General features: G+C 33.2%; 1 protein-coding gene across 1 annotated transcript in view; it reads left to right on the forward strand.

The window, feature by feature from the left end:
- The window catches only part of COL19A1 (collagen, type XIX, alpha 1), a 288,872-nt gene that overhangs the window by 13,703 nt on the left and 255,224 nt on the right, over nucleotides 1–19,945 (forward strand). The window contains exons 2-3 of the mRNA XM_004674041.1: nucleotides 9,600–9,674; nucleotides 10,688–10,787. Of these exons, the coding sequence (XP_004674098.1) occupies nucleotides 9,600–9,674; nucleotides 10,688–10,787 (175 nt within the window). The remainder of the gene's footprint in view (nucleotides 1–9,599; nucleotides 9,675–10,687; nucleotides 10,788–19,945) is intronic.

Here is a 19,945-nt window from a genome sequence, read left to right on the forward strand (position 1 = left end):
CCTGGTGAGAGTGTTATTTGAAGGATCTATGTAAACTGTTTTCTAATTTTACTGCTAGCAAGAATCACCGAAAGTATGGATTCCATATCCCACTGTCAGAGATTCTCACTATATACTCAGCTCAGATTGGGATGGGGTGCAGAGATTTCTCAGTTAACAAGGCATATTTATTTAAAGCAGGATGTCTGAGGAAAACACTTGGAGAAACATCCAACTTTGGGAAAATTAACAGGCTTTTATTTTAGTTTTTTGCTTTGCCTCTTAAATTACCAAGTTCTCTTTATTCTACTTTACTTTTGTTAGTTTTTTTCCTTTAGTAACTTTTTAAACTATTGTGATAAGAGTATCTAATATGAAATGCATTTCTTAACCTAATTTAAGGTTCAAGAAAGCTCTCCTCCCTACCTACATGTGACTGTGCAGTTGTCTTTTTTCCTTTCTTCTTTTCCTAATAAACCTGTCCTACTAAAATTAAAAAAAAAGTATTAGACAGTATTGTTACTGTAGGCACAGTGGGTTACTGCAAATGTCTAGAATTTAATCATCTCAAGTAACAAATATTCCTATTCTGGGATTTCCCTGAATGTTTTGCTTTTGTGTCTTTGGTTTTTCAGAGTTACTAGAAATATCAAAATGCATATATTTTGGTTCAGTTTGCTTTTACAGATTAGTCCTTCTAAAAGATTTTCCTAGAGTGTAAATTCAAGATTAATCTGAACTATAATATCCACATAAGATGAAGCATTAAAGGAATTAGTCAAGAAAAAAAATTAGGGTTGACTTTCATCAAACCATTTAGTAGATGGTGCCAGTGAAGAAGCACATTCTGAACGTGCCATGGAAATTGCTTCACTTCAAGTATCGTTTGCATTAATTGAAAATGTCAGCGCAGCGCTGTCATAAGGATTATTGAAGAATATGACACGCTGGGCATGGGCTGACGGACTCTTTTTGTGTCTCGTATATCTGATTCACAGCACAAGGTTCCCTTTTTAGTTTCCTCATGTGCAGACCCGTGCATGTGGTCACTAACCATTTACCGGAGGGAAGTGATTACATCTAAAAATAAAATATAGCAAATCTGAGAGAGAGGCTAGGGTTTCAACTCTGGAGTCTGTGAAGTTGTCAACAGTCTACTGTTAAACCTAAATATACGAAGGATAAATCGAGTTTCTTAATTGCTTTACTTTAACTGTATGGTCTATTTAATGATTACTTGGGATATTGTCCCAGTTGAGATAGAGTGTAAAAGTATTATGAAGAGATTCATTAACTATTTGAATTTTAACATCTTGAAGTTATTAAGAATTCAATTATTTCATATTCTTTAATCAGTTTTACTATTACGGTGAGATTACTAGATAAGGTATTATCTCACTGCGTATTTCACATGGCACATGAACTTCAATTTGAATAGAAGCTTCAGTTAAATTGTCAAAATAGGGTGGGGAAGAAAATTGTATTAAAAAGTAGTGCATATCACATAGATGATCTCAAAACTTGCTTGACTCAGTTATTTAAAACTTTTCCTTATGGTTGAAAATATGTTTCAAGTGAAATTTTCTTCTTCTTCCTATATCTTCTTTAAGATGCTCTAAAACAAAATGCTACATTGTCATCAAAAGTAACAAAACCAGAAAAATCAAGGTAAAGAAAAGCAGCCAAAAACATCAAGGAGAGATGATGAATTCCATTAAAATAAAATTTTTTTATGGTGACAGTTTAAGTGTCTCTATGGAATTGATTATAAATGTAGGCCCCAAATGTGCATATAAACACTTTTAAACTAGTTAACTCACACTGCATTCTTAAACTAAGAGTAGAATGTATAAAGAGAATTGTAAAAAGAATTACTTATATCAATGTATTACCATGCAAGAACCCTAACTACTTATAAATTTACTTTTGTAACACCTGAATTTTTCAAGTGGAAGAGAGGTTCACAATTATTAATGAAAATTATAGCTCCTAACCAGCTATTCTCTTTTGGAGAACAGTTTTGCATTAACTACTAAGAAATGAGATTCTGTAACCTTTTGGAAACTCTGTTAAAATAGCTATGCTTTCGGCCCTCCCTGGTGGCGCAGCGGGTTAAAGCACTGCACTAAGAAGCCAAAAGCCACTTCCTCATGAGTTCGATCCCCGCCTGCCCTGGAGGTGACCACATGGCGTGGCAGACCTCTCCTGACCCGCCCACTGCTCCCCTCAGCAGTGTACTTCGTTGATCTGCCTGTTCTGCTCCCCACTCTGTCTCTGGTGAAGCCTCTCACCGCCCCTGAGCCTCTGGCCTGTACCCCAGTTCTGTATGTACAAATAAATAAATCTTTAAAAAAAAAAAAAAAAAAATAGCTATGCTTTCATATTTTTTGTTTGATCACTTTTCTATATTATTTTTGTTATATTCTGGCCCAGACTTCTTTGCCTATACTTGTTAGCTATTGTTTTCCTCTCAATCTAGGATCCTCTGTAGTCCTATCAGAGGTATTGTCTAGTAGAAAGTGGACAAAGGGGTCTGAGGGCAACTAGTAACTATAAAATGAAAAGGTCGGCTCCCACTTCTGTCCAACAGAAAATCTATTTTAGCCTTAAAAAACAATGCAGAATGTGTAACCAGTACTATATCTGTGGTAAATTGCTGCACTTGGTCTTCTCCAACTCCAATCTTGAGATAAATGCTGTATTGTAAGTTTTGTCACTAAAAGTAATGATTTTTCCTTAAAGCATATTAGAGAAACAGGGTGATAGACAGATTTTAACTATTTATTAATTGATAGATTTTAAAGGTAATAATAATTTCACCCTTATGTATATTCCTGAAGGTATGAAGAAATAGAAAAAATAAAGCAGGAAAAAGGGACATGAGAAATGTTACAGTTTCTCAGGACATAATTCTTGCTTTTTTCATCTCACCTCTATTGTAATCCTATCCGTTGTCATGCCTTTAAATATGAATATCGGTTAATCACTTCCAAACTTAATTCATAGCCTGAACCTCTCTTTTGAGTTCCATACATGCATTTCTAACTGCCCTAATTTTGACTTCTTAAATAAGCAAGCCATCTTCCTCTCCTTTTGACTTTTAACCCATGATCATGGGACCCTGCAGCTCAGTTCCTGACCTGCTCATCCATCTTCAGTGTTTACTCTTTAGTCTGAGCTATTAGACCTGTCTTCACAGAGTACATGCCTGTGAGTAGAATTCCATGTTAAATTTAAAGTTCAGATCAGTGACAAATATTTTTTCAGTTAAATGTGTTTCAAATATTATGTGGGGTATGCTTATACTAAAAATATTTTTATTTATCTGATGTGCAAATTTAATTGGGCATCCTATATTCTTATTGACTATATTTGGCAATTTTACATCACCTGAAGAAAGAGAAGTTGTTTCACTCTAGAGTGGTCAGGGAAGGCTGCCCTCAAGTGGAGACAAGCAGGCAATGAGAGTGTGGCACCTGGAATGCGTAGAAAGCAGCACATACCAGGTCCTCAGGCAGGGGTATGCTGGGCATGTGGGAGAAAATAACAAAGACCAGAAGACTGGAGTCAGGTGAGTGAAAGGAATAGGTGAGGCTACATAGAAATGGAGCTGTGCTTTGTGTCTTGTCAAATCTGATTTCTAAGCCTGCAAGGTCACAGACTATATCTGGGACTCTGGTAAATTCACCAAAGCAGTAAGTACTGCCTTGTATCTGCTGGGAGAGGGCCAGCTCCTGCCCACTTGGTCAAGTCCCAGGAATAATATGAAAGGATAGTCTTCTGAATTTCTTTTTACCAGGAACATATATTCCCTCCATAGAGGGAATGCCTCCCATGCCTTAATTCCCGGTTCATGTGAATATGATAATACAATATTATTCATAGTATGTTGCTATTTAAACACAAATGTATGGAAATATATACACTTTAGCAAAGTTAACATATAAATTATATATCCCTTAAACAAATTATATATTTTCTCTGCAATCAGTAAAGTGGTATATAAATAGCTTAAGTAATACTAAGATTCTCAACAAACTGTAAAGAATGTAATCAAACACATTTACATTTATTTACCATGATGCTTCCAATTTTGATTTTTTTTTTTCCCCATTAACTCTGTAGTACATAAGGATTGGCTTCATCTTATGCCAATGCCTCTACCTATGTCTGCAGAGAGTGACCAATCTGTTTTCCGTACGGGCATCAGCAACCTATGCAAATCTTTTCTATAGTAACTTTGTTTAAAAAGATGAAAAATTAACAGTATGTATTTTAACCGGTATGTATCTTAGTTCTTTGAAAGGAGAATGAAGGAATTCAACAAATTTCATCATATCTTTAGTAGAAGTATTAAAGACTTTCATATGAATGGGTATAAAACAGACAATGATAGGAAAATTATGCTTCAAAAGACTTCATTTTGATTATATCTCAAGATGAAATACATAGGCTGTCAAGACAGAAGGAAAGAACATATCATAGGAATATATAGATGGTATGAACTATCTATCCTGTTTCAAACTGGTTACACATTTCTACTAAGGAATGAGAAGAGTTTCTTAGATATTTTATTATTTTGTTTAGAGTACTGTTTTGAGATGCAGTATTCAATGCAATGAAGGTGTATTCATTTCTGTTTCTGTTACCCCCTTGAAGTATTCTTTTAACCCTATAAACTGCCCACACCCTTCAAGTTAAGATAGAAGAAAATTGTGTCTGACAACCACTAACATTTTAGCATGAATCTGTGGAAGATGTGAATATTTGCTTTTCCAACTTATGTTTTTGATCCCCTAAGCAGTGCAACTTTTGGGGTGAAATTTAGAAATTACTTTTGAAATGTCCCAGAGAATCTTTGAGGTCCACCTGAAAGGTCTTACTAGTAGTCCTTTGGTGTACATATATAGTTTCTCAGAAAACAAACAAGACCACACCACTGTGTTTTATTTTAAACTGTATGTGTCAATACTTGTAATTATCTCATCCAACTTTTGATAGCCACTTCTATTACACTACTAATTTTAGTAGTGAATCTCTACGATTCATACCTTCAGAAGATTGTGTCTCAAATCTCAAATTATAATCCTTAAATAATTAATATTTAGTTTCCACTTAATTTTTTAGCTTTTCATGACAAAGCATATATTCTAAAAATATTACGGTGTTTTTTATTTTCATATACTAAAGAATTTAGTGGCAAACATTTTCATTAATATTACTAGAAATGTTGAATTCATTCAATTCAAGTGAATATTGAATTAATTTCAAAATAATGGTTTTATTACTTTGACATCATCATATAATCATTAAAGAAAAAAGTAATTATTAACTTAGATGTTACATTCCCTCTACAAATGTTAACACCAGTTGAAGATGCTGTGGAATATATGCTGACAATAAAATAAAATTCTAACAATTATCAAATATAAAGTTGTGGTGAGTTTCATGAAGACAGCCGTTTTGAAATACATGTTTACATTAACCTGTAGAAAATGTTACTTTTACTGTAAATATAAATTACCTTTTTTTTTTAAAGATTTATTTATTTATTCATTCAGAACTGGGGTACAGGCCAGAGATGCGGAGGGTGAGAGGATTCACCAGGGACAGAGTGGGGAGCAGAACAGGCAGATCGATGAAGTACACTGCTGAGGGGAGCAGTGTGCGGGTCAGGAGAGGTCTGCCTCGCCATGTGGATCACCTCTGGGGCAGGCGGGTATCGAACTAATGTGGAAGTGGCTTAGGCTTATTGCTGCGCCACCAGGGAGGGCCATAAATTAACTTTTTTAATTCAAATTGCAGAAAAATCAAAACATTGAATGACAGATTCTACAGAATTATTTAGCTAAACTAAAGTATATCCATAAACAAATATATAAATTACATCTGAAAGAAATTTTAATAACCTGGGGGAAATTATCTCCATATAATTTTTAGTGAAATATTCAGGGAACAAAATGTTATTTATTCAATTTCATTGTCAGAAAACCATAATGGAGTTAATCTTTGTGTCATGTGGCTATGAGCTATTTGTTCCTAATTTTTATATTATATTGTGTTAAATTTCCATTGTAATATATTGTTTCCCACTTTGGAGTTGACAGTCCCTTTCCACTGTCTTGAGATTTGTCAGACATCTATTGAAACTTCCTACATATATAAAGTTGATTTTATTTATTATAGTCATATAAAATCATTATAAAACTCTGATCAGAATTGTTTTGATTTATTTCCTAAAATCATTTTTTAGCTTAAAGTATTTTTTGACAGAAGTGCTGTTTTATTTTGTTGAGGTATGGCTATACTAAGCCAACATATCTAATATGCACAGTGCAGCAATTTTTTACGTGTATTTATGTTAGATATATATGTAATATTTGATATATATTATTTGATATATATATAACATATTTATAATATTTGATATTATATATATTTGATAGTATATATCCAACATATATATATATATATCCTATATATATATATATATATATATATATAGGATAAAGTAGTGTAACTGCTACTTAATGAAATGAAAGAACTCTTTCAGAACACCAGAATGCTTCCAATACCCAGCTGATTTCCCACATGGTTACCAGTACTTTGACTCAAAATTAGTTGCATAATCTCATGAACTTTATAAATTTTATGCATTATTTATTTTGGGAATATGGTTTTCTCTACTTAATATCACATATTTGGGATCCATCTAGTTTGTTGCATGTATGAGTAATTAATTCTTTTTTATTACTAGTTTTTCCTCTGTGTGTATGTGTGTGTACATGTATGACCATTCATCTATGCTCTTGTCAAGGAACATTTGAACTTGTTACACTTTAGACAATTATGAGTAATGCTACAATGAAGATTCTCTTCTAAAAGGGTCATATAAACTCCTTTTTTCATGCTAATTCTTCTTGGTTCATTGAATCTCCAAGTTATAGAGTTCAAGTATATTTAGCTTTAGTAAGTGCTGTGAAATAGTCATCTAAATTGGTTGTACTGATTGTTACTCACATAGCAGTGCAGGAGAGTTCTCTTTGCTCCACAGTCTGATCAAAATTTGGTGCTGTCAGTTCTATAATTTTAGTGCCATTTAGTAATATTTCACTGTGGTTTTACTTTGCATTTCCTTGATTGCTACTGTTGTTGAGCAACTTTTCATATGCATGCAGGCAATTTAGATGTTCTCTTTTGTGAATTGCTGAGGAATTTTTTTTTTTTGGTACATTTTCAAAATAGGGTTTTCAATCTTTTTCAAACTGATTTGTGTGAGTGTTTTGATACTCTGAGTATGGTACTTCATTGTATGTATTGCAAATACATTCTCCTAGTCTGCACCTTGCCTTTTAACTTTTTAAATATTGTCTTTTGATTAATAAAGTTTTGACTTGAACAAAATCCAATTTTATACATTTTACTATAATTAACACTTTCTTTAAAAATTTATTTCTATCAAAAATGTAAATATACTTATGTAAACATGACTTTGGAAAAAAGAAGAAATCTTTGCCATCCCAAGTTCAGTTGTTATTATTTTAACTTTTACATGTTGGTCTAAAATCATCTCAAATTAATCTTTAAGTGGAGCATGAGATAACAGTGAAGGTAGACTGTTTTTCTATGTGGAGATTCAGTTGATCCACTTTCACTTGTTGAAAGATCATTCTTTTCCCACTGACTTGTGGCAGCCCTTTTGTGGTCATAAGGAGGACATACATATATTGTATGTTTTTGGACCCTCTGTTTCATTGTTTTGTTTATCTAAATGTATGCCAATACCACATTATAAAAATTTCTGATACCTGATATTTTAAGTTCTCCATCTTGTTCCTCAGTTTTGCCTTAGACAGTCTATATTTTTTGTAGTTGCATATAAACTTGAGAACCAATTTGTAAATTATTATATCCACACATACCCACATATATTAGTAATAAACTGAATCTAGAGATAAATCAACAGTTTTAATTTTAATATTCAGTTGTTCTAATCTAGGTATTTGGTTGACACCATCATTTCTCTTAGCATTGTTCTCTATTTTACAGAGTGGATATTTAAATGAGTTGCTTGATTTTTATAAAATTGATTATGAATTAAAATAAAATTTTTAATGTTTACAAAGCATCCAGTTTTATTATTAAAGATCCGCTATCATGTTAAGACAGGACTATTAAAGTAGCTAAGTAGTCTGTAAAATTATTTAGTGCTATAATTTCACTATTGTAATTTGCAGCTTTTACATCTGATTAAATGATAACACTAAGCTAATTCATTCTTCTGGTTAAATATATTAAGATCATGCCTTGTCAATACCCATGAAATCTCTGATATATGTGTAAATGAAAGGTTTAGGAACCCAGCAATTGATTAGAAGATCAGTAGTTTCTACTTTCTACAGATCAGATCAATTTGGTTTTAAGCAGTTATCTCCCACCTGTATTAAATTTTTCTAGGTCATTTAACCAAAATGTTAATGTTAGGTGTAGAAAATAAGGTGTAATTTTATGATGCAAAATATTTAGTCAATTTAGTTTCAGATCTTTCCAGTTGTACTTTAACATTGAACTTTTCTAAAACTGGGCTATAATTTTGTCTGAGATCACTATTAGAGTTTTATAATCTAGCTTGAATTAACTTTAGATATACCTTGATAATAAAAATTACTGTGTGCATGCACATTACTGTTTAGTATTAAATATGGAAATATAAAAGTATTGAATATTGTAAACATGTAAATTAAATGTGAATGGAGGTTCACTTTATTTTTTAGGTCTTCAAATATCATTAAGTATCTTAGCACATAATCAGTGCTGCCTCAATGATGTTATCCCATTTTTTTCCATAATAGGGTACTTTTGTATACCACAGGTCTTTGCGTCTTTTCTTTTGAGTTTATTCTAATAACTTCCTACTTTTAATGCCTTCATCATTCAGTTCAGACTAATAGGTTGTGTGTCTTAAACAACTGACATTTAATGCAGACAGTTTTGTGATCTGGGAAGTCAAAGATCAGGGTTCCAACATGGACATTTCTGGTGAGAGCTATGTTCCTGGTTTTCTTATATGATGGAGAAAAAGAGCTCTGGTGTTTTCCATCCTCTTATAAGAAGAAACCCTATTATAGGGTCGCCATCCCTATGATCTTACCCAAATCTAATTACCTCCCTATGTCCCAGCCTCTAATCACTATCACATTGGATATTAAGGCTTCAATTTATGAACTTAAGAGGACAGATTCTAGACTAAATTTGACACCAAAATCTGAATCAAAGGATATGAAAATATAGTAGATCATATCTTTAAGTATTAAAATATGCCTTGAGCACAAAACTTTATAATGTTGAAGTTAGCTAATGTCCTAAAATAGCAAGTATATAGCAACAGCTAGAATATTTGAATAACAGTGATGATAGAATTAATACAAGCACTCACTGTATTAAGCACTATTCTATGCACTTAAACACATGTAATTCTTACACACTAAGAGCTGGATAGTATTCTCTAAGATGGTTTAATTTGTTTCTACTTTATCTTATTTATATTATCTCTTGTGATTCAAATTTATTTGAAAATATTGATAGAAAATGTAATATAAATACTTGATTTTTTTTAACAGACAAACAATGTCCTATACTAAGAGCAGCTGGACACCAGTTTACACAAGATAGCAGAGATAAACCTGAACTTTCAGGTGAGTATTTTAATTCTTTGCTGAGAAGCATTTTGTGAAAATTATCAACAAATATGTAATATAGATGATTGTTTGACATTGTAATATGATAGTACCAATATAAAAAATTAATGTTGATGAAGGAAAAAGGCTGAGAGCACAGTTCTATGTTGTTGAAGCCAAGACCAACAACACGGCAACCTCTTAGAGAAAGAGGTTATTTATACTTATGCAAATTGTATTTTTTTATAGAAATTTTGAAAAAAAAAGATTAGGGAGAATATTTTGCTAGTAAATATAATCATGATAACCACTTTGGTTTAATGTTTTAATCTTTCTTTTTTTTTTTAATTAATCTGTCAGTCATTTACATATTTGTATAACTTTTCACACCTCCATATAGATACATGCTTCAGTCACCCTCCACCATACTCCTTTGTCATTGCCCTATTGTCTTCTTTCTCCAACCCTTCCCCTCTCCACCCCATGTCCTTACAAAATCAGTATATTTTTCAGTCTAACTTGTTTTGATCTTTCTCTCTTCCTTCCTTTCACTCTCTCTTTGTCCCCTTCCACCAACTCACTTCCTCTCACACACGTATAAGCATACATGATCATAATACATCTATTGCTTTTGAAATCTATTATTTACCCACATCACTTAATATTATTCTCTTAAAGCATGATTTTCTTAAAATGATTGCTTAGATTTCAATTGAATGTGTTTAATAATTTTTAACTAATTTTGTTTATAGATGTTATAGTTGCTATAATGAAATACTCTGGTTATTTACTCAGGATAATTCCTTGTCCAAAGAAAATTAATATTTATGCCACTTGAAACACATTTTACTATTTTCTGTATCTTAAAAGGATATAAATGAAATCAGAAATTTTACTGATCCCAATTTTATTTGAAATAACTTACTCTACAAATCAGCACAACAATAATTCCTGTTTAAAAATAATTTATCTTTGTGAGTTCACTAAATTAAATAAAACTGTCAGATTAAGTAATTTGTCCCATTTTTCAGGTTTTGACCTAGGAGAGAGCTTTTCTCTGAGACGTGCATTTTGTGAAGGTGATAAAACCTGTTTTAAACTGGGAAGTGCACTTCTTATTAGAGATACCATGTAAGTAAAATAACCATCTCATATATCTTTTTTAATCTGCATAATGATTTTCTAAGGTGTTTCCTAGTAATTTGTTTAGAAAATGAAAAATCTTCTCAGTAGTCATTGAATTCTCAATAAGAGTGCTGTGGCAAATGTATGTTCAAAGTAGACATAATCAAGCTTTGATTTTAAAATGTGAACTATAAAACATAAACAATGTAGAATTAGTGACACATTATTGACATTCATTGTATCTTATGTTTACTCAGCTTCATGATATATTTTAATATATGAACTTAGCCCATATGTATTCATCTTGTATGTTATATAAAGGGTATAGTAAAAAAAAACTATTTTGCAATATTATTTTTGATTTTGAAATATTTCTAAATGAATTTATCAAAATTTTCTTTTGTTATCTCTGCCATTCTCTTTCTACTAATAAACCTGGGACTTAAAAAAGAAGCCGTTGCTATTTAAATACTGAAAATTGGTCAATAACTATGTAGGGCAAAAATATTTTTCCATATGCTTGACCAAATGTAATTAAGGACAGACAAAAAGTAATTTAGAAAGCATGAGTTTCCCATAGGCATAGATAGTCATAATGCTTGGTCATGAGAACTAGATGAACATTCCAGTGTGTAATGTGCTGCAATGAAAAAAACAAAAAAAGAATCAAAATTCTGTTTAGTTTAATAGGCAATATGGAGGCGTTTATGTGAAAACATGTGATGAATTTTTACTTTCTGATAGATACCTAATATTTAAGTTACAAGACAGGTTGTTGAGAATCTAGACTTGAGTTCTCCAAGGGACATAAAATTAATCATCTCTTTGCCTATCCTCAGTTGCTCTGTAGATTCAAACTCACTTTTCCCTTGAACAAACTTATTTTAAGCCTTTTATTTTGTGGTATCTTAGATACTTTTAGTTTAATGATATAGTTTCCTAAGACCAAATGGCTCATGAATTAGTAAGAATCAAGTGTGTTCAGGAAGAGAGTGATGTGATATTAGAGGATACAGTGGGAGATTTTCAGGTGGGGCCCCTCAGCAGATGTGGAGACCTGCGCTGTCCTGGGTGGCTTTTAGATGGCTTCACAGACAGACATTTATCTCTGAAGGCACAGCAATAACATTCAGATGCAGTAAAGAAAAATTGATGTGTATCTTATATATATGTATGTGTGTGTTTGGATGTTTCTTTACAAGTAGATAAATTACTGAAAAAAATTTTTTTTAAAGATTTTTTTATTTGTGCATACAGAACTGGGGTACAGGCCAGAGGCTCAGGGGCAGTGAGAGGCTTCACCAGAGACAGAGTGGGGAACAGAACAGGCAGATCACGAAGTACACTGCTGAGGGGAGCAGTGGGCGGGTCAGGAGAGGTCTGCCACCCATGTGGTCACCTCCCGGGCAGGCGGGAATTGAACTCATGTGGAAGCGGCTTTAGATTCTCAGTGCTGTGCTTTAACCCGCTGCGCCACCAGGGAGGGCCTAAATTACTGAAATTTTAAAGGCAATAAATTCTGTTCCAAAAATGAAAGTACATTTTCTCTTCTGTCTTTTTCCTGATGCTTTAAATCCCTATAATTCTTACCATGTTAAAACAAAAAAATGGAGTGAAAGCTTTTTAAAATTCAGTGAATCTTTATTTAAGAAAACATAGCTAATTTTAAGTAGTTTCATGGTAGACTCACTATACTATTTCTTTTTGAATATGTGTGGTAATAAAAAATAGGCATGGTGTTTATTTTCTTACCTTTGGCTTTAAATCACTGTGCAAACCCTGTGCAATCAATGTAAGTGAATTCTCTGGCTCTGTGGAACAGAACCATGGTCCCTGTACTACAGGAAACTGGAGGGTATCTGGTTAAGCTGACTAGTGAGTGTCAAGTAGCTTGGCTTGTCTCCACTTGTATTTCACTCATTGAGCCAAGTATGCTAGGATGCTTTTCTTGCATGATGCCATTTTGATTTTTCAGTGAGACTGGAGTAAAGTTGCAGCTATTTATATATTTGTAAATAAGCTGCCTTGCACAATCAGCATGGGAAAAAGCAGATGCTATTTTATGTTGAAATTGGGAATTTGTTCTATACTTGAACTTTATTGTTTCGGCATCTTAGGTGAGATTCATGAGGAAGGAAATCTAATGAGTGTGTTAGCTTAATATGGGTATCCCAAGGGTTTCTTTTATAGGAATCCTCTAAATATACATTATTGTACACTTAAAAGGTGGCATGGATTCAGGGAACATTTGAGGAACTTTGTATGTTTGGCTTCATTTTAAATTCAAATTATTTTTTCAGTATTCCTCAGGGTAGTGAATGATAAATGTTTGGGGGCTTTAAAAGATTCTGAGTGTTTAGCACATGGGTTCTAATGTTATATTTTTAAAGGCAGTTTACTTATTTTCTTGTAGTTGTAAGTATTCCTGCTAATGTGAAATAAATAATTCATTATTACATACATATTGGAAACTTTGTCATAGATGACCATACTCTGATGATATTAAATCATGTTTTGGTAATTAGTAGGGCAAAATGGTAAAATTTTGGGAGAAAATATATCTCAAAACTATATACTATGAAACATTTTTTCTTGGCATTATATAGTCCATTTATTTTATTGGCTGCTTCTGTAGAGACACATTTTAAATAAAAATGCCCTAGTAGTTGAATATTTTAGAAAAATTGATGAATGTTGAATTTCCACACTTGCTTCTGAAAGGGCAACACATACCCTTATTTTGATTTACTAATGGGGAAATGAATCATTTCAAATGTACCAGAGAAATGAATTTCCTGATTTATCTTGAATTCAAGGATAGTAAAGAGCTTTATCATACCGGCACTGTGATGGACAGCGACTTGCTTTCTGGAATACTGTGTTGAGAAAGATTCTGAGGCCATATTGCATTCAACAAACTAGAGTACTGTGACATGACCCATTAGCAAAAAATGGGGCAGGAGAAGTGCTCTTATGTGTATTAAGTCTGAAGCCTCGCTGGTTTAGGATGATTCCTGTGAGGAGGTGGTTATTGCAATAGGGAAAAGTAAGCCTGTCTCTGAAAAATAATCATCACAGATAAACTTTAAGATTTTATGAGCTTGGTTACTGTAGCCAGATATAGTGACATAATTGATGGATAAAGTCCCCTTATAAGTAAATCTCTAGTGAAAAGTCCTCTCTCTGTCTCTTTCATTTAAATCCGTGGTTGCCTTCTAGAAACAAGGGCTATTTAGTTTTACAGCTTTACATAAAAACAAGTTGGTAGGAGCTATTCTCACTTGTGTTTTATGTTTTTATAGACATAATAATCCTCAGCAAGTAGAAAACCCCAAATTATATATTTGGAAGATGTGTATTGTTTTTTAGGAGTTTTTATGGCCCAGCTTCTCTGGATCATAACAGTTGCCTTGGGAATAATCCTTGTGCGAGAAAGTGGTAATGTCTATTGCGGCATGGTCTGTAACTGATCTTTGCTGTTGTTGAGTGATTCACCCTGAAGGCACGACTTTTCCACATGGACCTTTATATGACATCTAGATATTTGTTATTTCAAATAATGCAGCAACTTAAAGGAAAGCTATTTTTCTCTGTGTTTAGGATTATTCTCATAGAATTGATTTTTTTAAAGTTAAATCACCAGTTTTTGACACACATTTTTAATTATGTCCCATCTTTGTTTATTCTACACATAACCTGATACCACAGGTTGTTTTAGACATCATTTTACTTAGTTATTTACTTTTTAAATACATTTAGTAACATCGGTTTATGATATTTTAGGGGAATGAGTTTACATCCCTTTAAATACATGTTAGCATACTACCCCCACCCCTAGAACACCTGAGTGTCCTCCACCATAGTCCTTTGGGCCCCTCTACAACTTGTTTTCCATTCCTACCCTTCCTCTTAAGCTCTGTTCTCAGATTTTTAGGGTTTGTTTTGGCTTAGTTTTGTTTGTTACTTTGCTTTGTCTCTTTATATTCCATGTATGGATGACATCAACAGTGTTTTATATGTTATCATTTAAACTTTTAATTTTTTTAATGAAAGCTTCTAGGAATTACAAATAAAAAATTGTAGTATAGTTTATTACTATACGAATAGTTCCTGAAACCTTTATATTCTTTTAAAGGGTGGGTGATAAGACAGATGGAATTCAGTAAATCACTAAAATTAATGCAGTCTAACCTATAGTGCACTCTTTTATTCAATGAGTGTTTGTTGAGCAACAGGCATGCAACATTACAGACTGAGAACTTTAGTTGAACTGGTGTTACACTGGTGAAAAAATTGTAGTTTTTAATCATACCGTCCTGGAATTCCTGGAGAGATACATGTTGCAGGGAAAAGCTAAACTTCCCTTTTGCCTTGACAGCAGAAAAAAACTGAGATGTGCTGCCTTCTCTCATTCAAGCAGAGGCTAAGGACTCAAATCCCATTCCTTCCTTCATAGAGGCTAAATTTCTCTTAGCATCACACAGAAGGCAGATTTTCATTATTTTCATTCCTTTCCTCATAAGGGCTGGTTTTCTAAGTCATGTTTCATTTTTATTGCTCTTCTTTGGTATCTCTCCAAGTTCTCAAAACCAGTTAAATTCTGATGCTTAAAACTATGTACAGAACTCTGATACTGAAGTTTCTAATTGCTAAACTTAGTGGGAGGATTACTCACAATCCCATTAAATTATGAAGTGACTATTTATGCATCCCTTGGGTTTTCATTTCGCTATCATTTTGTAGCTAGGAAGTTTCCCATATAGAACAAAGTGACTTAGTTAGGAAATTGTCCAGCTGTTTATAGGTGATTGACTGACACATAATTCATACACAAATCTGTATTTCCTTAATTATAGTTTGGAATGCTAAAAATGTGAGGGGAGTCATTGGCATACATTCTTAAAATATAAAGAAAATCCTGATAATTTCTCAATTGTTGAGTTATTTAAATCTTTCAAGTTACAAATCTTATGAATAACATGTATATATTAGGTAGAACACAATTTTAAAACTACCATTATAAAGATCATTATAAAGATTTTTTTTTTGTATTTTTTGTACATTTTTCCATCTCAGTTGCAATCCCCTTGGGTTCCAGCCACATTATAAAGATTTTAATAATGTATGGAAAGTTTAATTGCACATATAATAAGAACCTTTTTTTTTCTAGAAAATTCTGAGGTGCTAATAGGCTATTATCAAGTTACTTTAAACAGAAATGGCTATTAAATATATTATGAAATAGTATCAGTTCAGTATTTCTTTCCAGTTTTGGGAACATTTAATATCATCATCATAAAACTTAAGTAGCTTTTGGTTGTCCTCCTTAAGATTTCATTCAGTTTAATATTATTTGAGGACAAGTAAAAAGTATCAGTAACTGATCATACATACATAGATTCTACATTTGTACCAGTTTTATTTTGTTTCACATTTTATTTTATATCAGAAAGATGCATCTATGAGATCTACTCTCTTAACAAACTTTGGCTTACTATATATTATTGTTGAGTATATGTACAACATTACACAGCAATTTCCAGTCCTAATGCTATTTGCCTTTAAAACAGTGAAGGGCCAGTTAAATGTACTCCTCAGGAGGCACAATAATACCAATCTCATTATAAAGTAATACAAGGCATTCTATTTTATTAATTACATAGGACAATGTAGGCATAGATAGGCATAGATTACTTCTACTCTTGGTTTCAATTTTCCAACTTAGCCATCAAAGCTTATTGGAAAATAAGCATGATAGCTAAAAATCTACTCACGTTATTTTATGTGACATACATAATAAGATTGATAAGCCTTGTACTTTGCCTCATTTTTTTGGTAAATATTTCTTTTAAGAAGTCAAAAACCCAAGCACAAAACCTGTCACCTAAAACTGCTTTGTTGCTCCCTATTAGTCAACATTTACATTTCAAAATGTATATTTTTCCAGGCTAGGTGAAATTTTTATACTTTTACACTAATATTAATATGCTCAAATAAATAACTTTAATAAGTCTTCTCAAGAAAGCTATAGATGTAATTTGAAAGCAATCGTAAGTTCAGTGAAAAATTTAATTAATATAGATATGCATGATAGTTCCGTGTAGAATTAGCATCTGCTTGGTTGAATACCAGATGTTTTATATCCAAGTTATTCTTCTTAATTGAATCATTTCAACTTTCACTCACTACCTCAGAATTTCTCTGCTTCAGCTGTCCTCTCCAGAGGTGACCCTCCTGTTTTCAAAGGTTAACCCCTTCACTTGTGCTCTTAATCTTCTCCTAGCCAGCCTCCTCTAAGACTTTGATCCACCTGTGATCCCTTTTGTTCTTGTTTTCAGTGTCCTACTCCACAGTATCCTGGCTGTTAGTCTACAAATATATACTTAATCCTTCCTTGTTCTAGAAACATTTTCCCAGACAGTCCCTTCACCCCAAAACCTCTCAAAAGATTAATGTTATTGACCACTTTACTTCCTCAGACATCCCTTAACACACTTATATCTGACTAGTTACATTCTTGAACACAATGGATATTTCTCTTAAAGTTTCTGGTAACCACTGTTGTGTTTTCAGAGCCAATGGCCTAAGAATTGCTCTAACCTGCCTTAGGCGATACGTTTCTCTCAGTCATATTCTGCCCCTGTTTCTGTTAGTTGGAATCCTACTTATCCTAGAAAAAGTAAGCACACAGTCCCTGCTAAAACCAGCCCTCGCTGATGTTTTCAGGCAAATTTCCTTCTTTTTTATGGTTCAATGTACATTAATTTTTTTTGATATATGTACTGCTGCTCTCATTCTGGTGTGCATAATCTAGTTGTTCTCATGCCTTATTAGTGGGGTCAAAAGAGGTCATTTGAATATCAATGCCTACATTGTTATGATTTCTATGCTACCTGAATAACCATAGCACCTCAAACCCCCTCTTAAAGAAACTCTGTTTCTGGGATTCCTGGGAGGATTGAACATATGTTCATGTTCAAAAGCAAGAATACTTTTGTTCTTATTGTCTCATTTTCTTGTTAATGAACATCACCACTTCCTTTTATGGGAGTCTCCTCCATGGAAATGCTATTCCCTACAACCAGCCAACCTCTACTGTGGTTGTTCATCTTCAGCCCTCAGGTGTCAGACTCTGTAGTTTATGGCTGAGTGTGTGTGTGCATGTGTGTGCAGTGTGGTGTGTACCCTCTTTCTTCCTGTGCCCCTGACCAAAATGTGGTACAGGCTCACAGTGTGTTTTACAAATATAATTAAATCCATGCCTGAATTTCTTCCTCTGTTGAGTTCAAAGACTTTGCATGCATGTATACTTCATGTTATCTGATTTACCTGGGATAAGAATTTATATTTTCCCTTTGCATTTGAGAGCTACAGAGGAAAACATTTTATGATATATTGTTAATATCATTATGGTTACAATAAGCTATGGAAGAAATTATAATAATGTATTCCATGCAGTTCCCAAATGATGTTGGATTTAAGAATGAATAAAGACAAAGTCCCAGCTATCAAGTTATTTCTGTCTGGGAAGACAGATATGTCAACAATTAGCTAGTATGCAATGCAATAAGCAGTCTTTAGATATATTATGATAGATGCTGGGGGAACAAATGAAGTCATTTTGAGGACATCAGGAAATGGTCACAGAGGATTTGAAAAGTAGAGGCTGGAGTTAAGGGCAGATTTGCGTGGTAAGTAAGGAAGTCATGTGTGGTAGTTAGAAGTAGTATAGTGATGGTTTTAAAGGTCATGGCAATTTGAAAAAGCCGAGAAATCCTGTGTGGCTAGTGAACACAGGTGAGGAGAATGTCCAGGGTTGGAGGAGGCTAAAAGCATGAGCTGAAGTGCTGTTCTAACAAGCTTTATGGGCCAGTGTAAGGGGTCTGAACTTTATTCATTTGAAAAAGTAAAGTAACAGGTGAATGAAACCAGAGTATGTTCATTATACATTAATAAAGCTGTTTAAAGTGGAGGTGTGAAAGCAATAACATTATATCTTGGAGAAAACAGCAGAATGATGTCATTGGGAAATATCACCACTTTCAGTTGGGTCTTCTACCTCCCAGATGAAATCCTGAAATCCCCCACTTCAGAAAGAACAAATCAGCATTTTGAGGACCTCATGGAAATGGGTTTGGGATTGACCAGAATTAGTTTTTTGCAGGGTCAGGGCAAACTCCTGAGAAAAACTAGCCCTATAAAGACCCATTTCTGAAAAACAGTTTCTTTATTCCATCCTCAGGTTTTGTTATCTAAAATAGGAGTGCCTGTTTTCAAGGGTCATTCATTTACAATATCACAATAAAAAATAGCTAATCATAAATGCATAAGATTATTAGAAAGTCATCCAAGCTCTGTGGTCCCATTAACAACAGAATCCCCTCAGCAAGCACAAAAAGGCTAAGATTTCAGAGTCTCTGTGGCTGTGGAACTCGAACTCAAATATCACCCAGCTTGGGGAAAAGGCATTTAAGATAAACCCTCCAGGCCCTGCTAGCCAAATGGTTTGTAACATGACAGGTGATGGTGGATGTCAGCTGGGAAAGAAGTGACTTACTATAAACTCCAAGCATCTCTCACTTCACTCTCAGGAAATGTAACTTGTATCATATTTCTCTTCCTGGAAGATATTCAGCAAGTCAAAGGCCCCATTGATACTAGTAAATACGGAAGCTCTTCATAAACTTTGCCTCACACTTATTTAGAATGGAAGAATTAATTTGGAAGCCAGTTCTTGATATTTAAAAATAGATTTTTTCCATTTAGACTTTTTATTTTAAAAGCAAAAAAATAAATAAATGTTGATCCTCCTAAATATGATCTGGAAAATTCACTTCAGTGCTACCAAAATAGTACTTTTAAATAAAGGACTTTGCTTCAAGACTTGTGATATAAACTGTTTAAAGAATCACCTCTGGGACCATTATGAACAGTAATTAAATTTTTAAAAGTTGTTGCCATCTGAATTTACACAGCACTTGATTTTTGGAATGTCATTTACAAAATGAAATCTCTCTAGAATAATAGTATCATTTTGCTATCTTATAAGTACTGAAATGGTGAAAGTTTTTTGGTCTCTGTTTTTTATTTTTGAAAGTTTTACTCCTTGACTCACTTTCCTTATTATTTAGTTTAGTAAAGGGACAAAAACAGAAACTGGGAGT

Source organism: Condylura cristata, unplaced genomic scaffold, assembly GCF_000260355.1.
Source record: "Condylura cristata isolate star-nosed mole 26May11 unplaced genomic scaffold, ConCri1.0 scaffold00001, whole genome shotgun sequence".
NCBI lineage: Eukaryota > Metazoa > Chordata > Mammalia > Eulipotyphla > Talpidae > Condylura > Condylura cristata.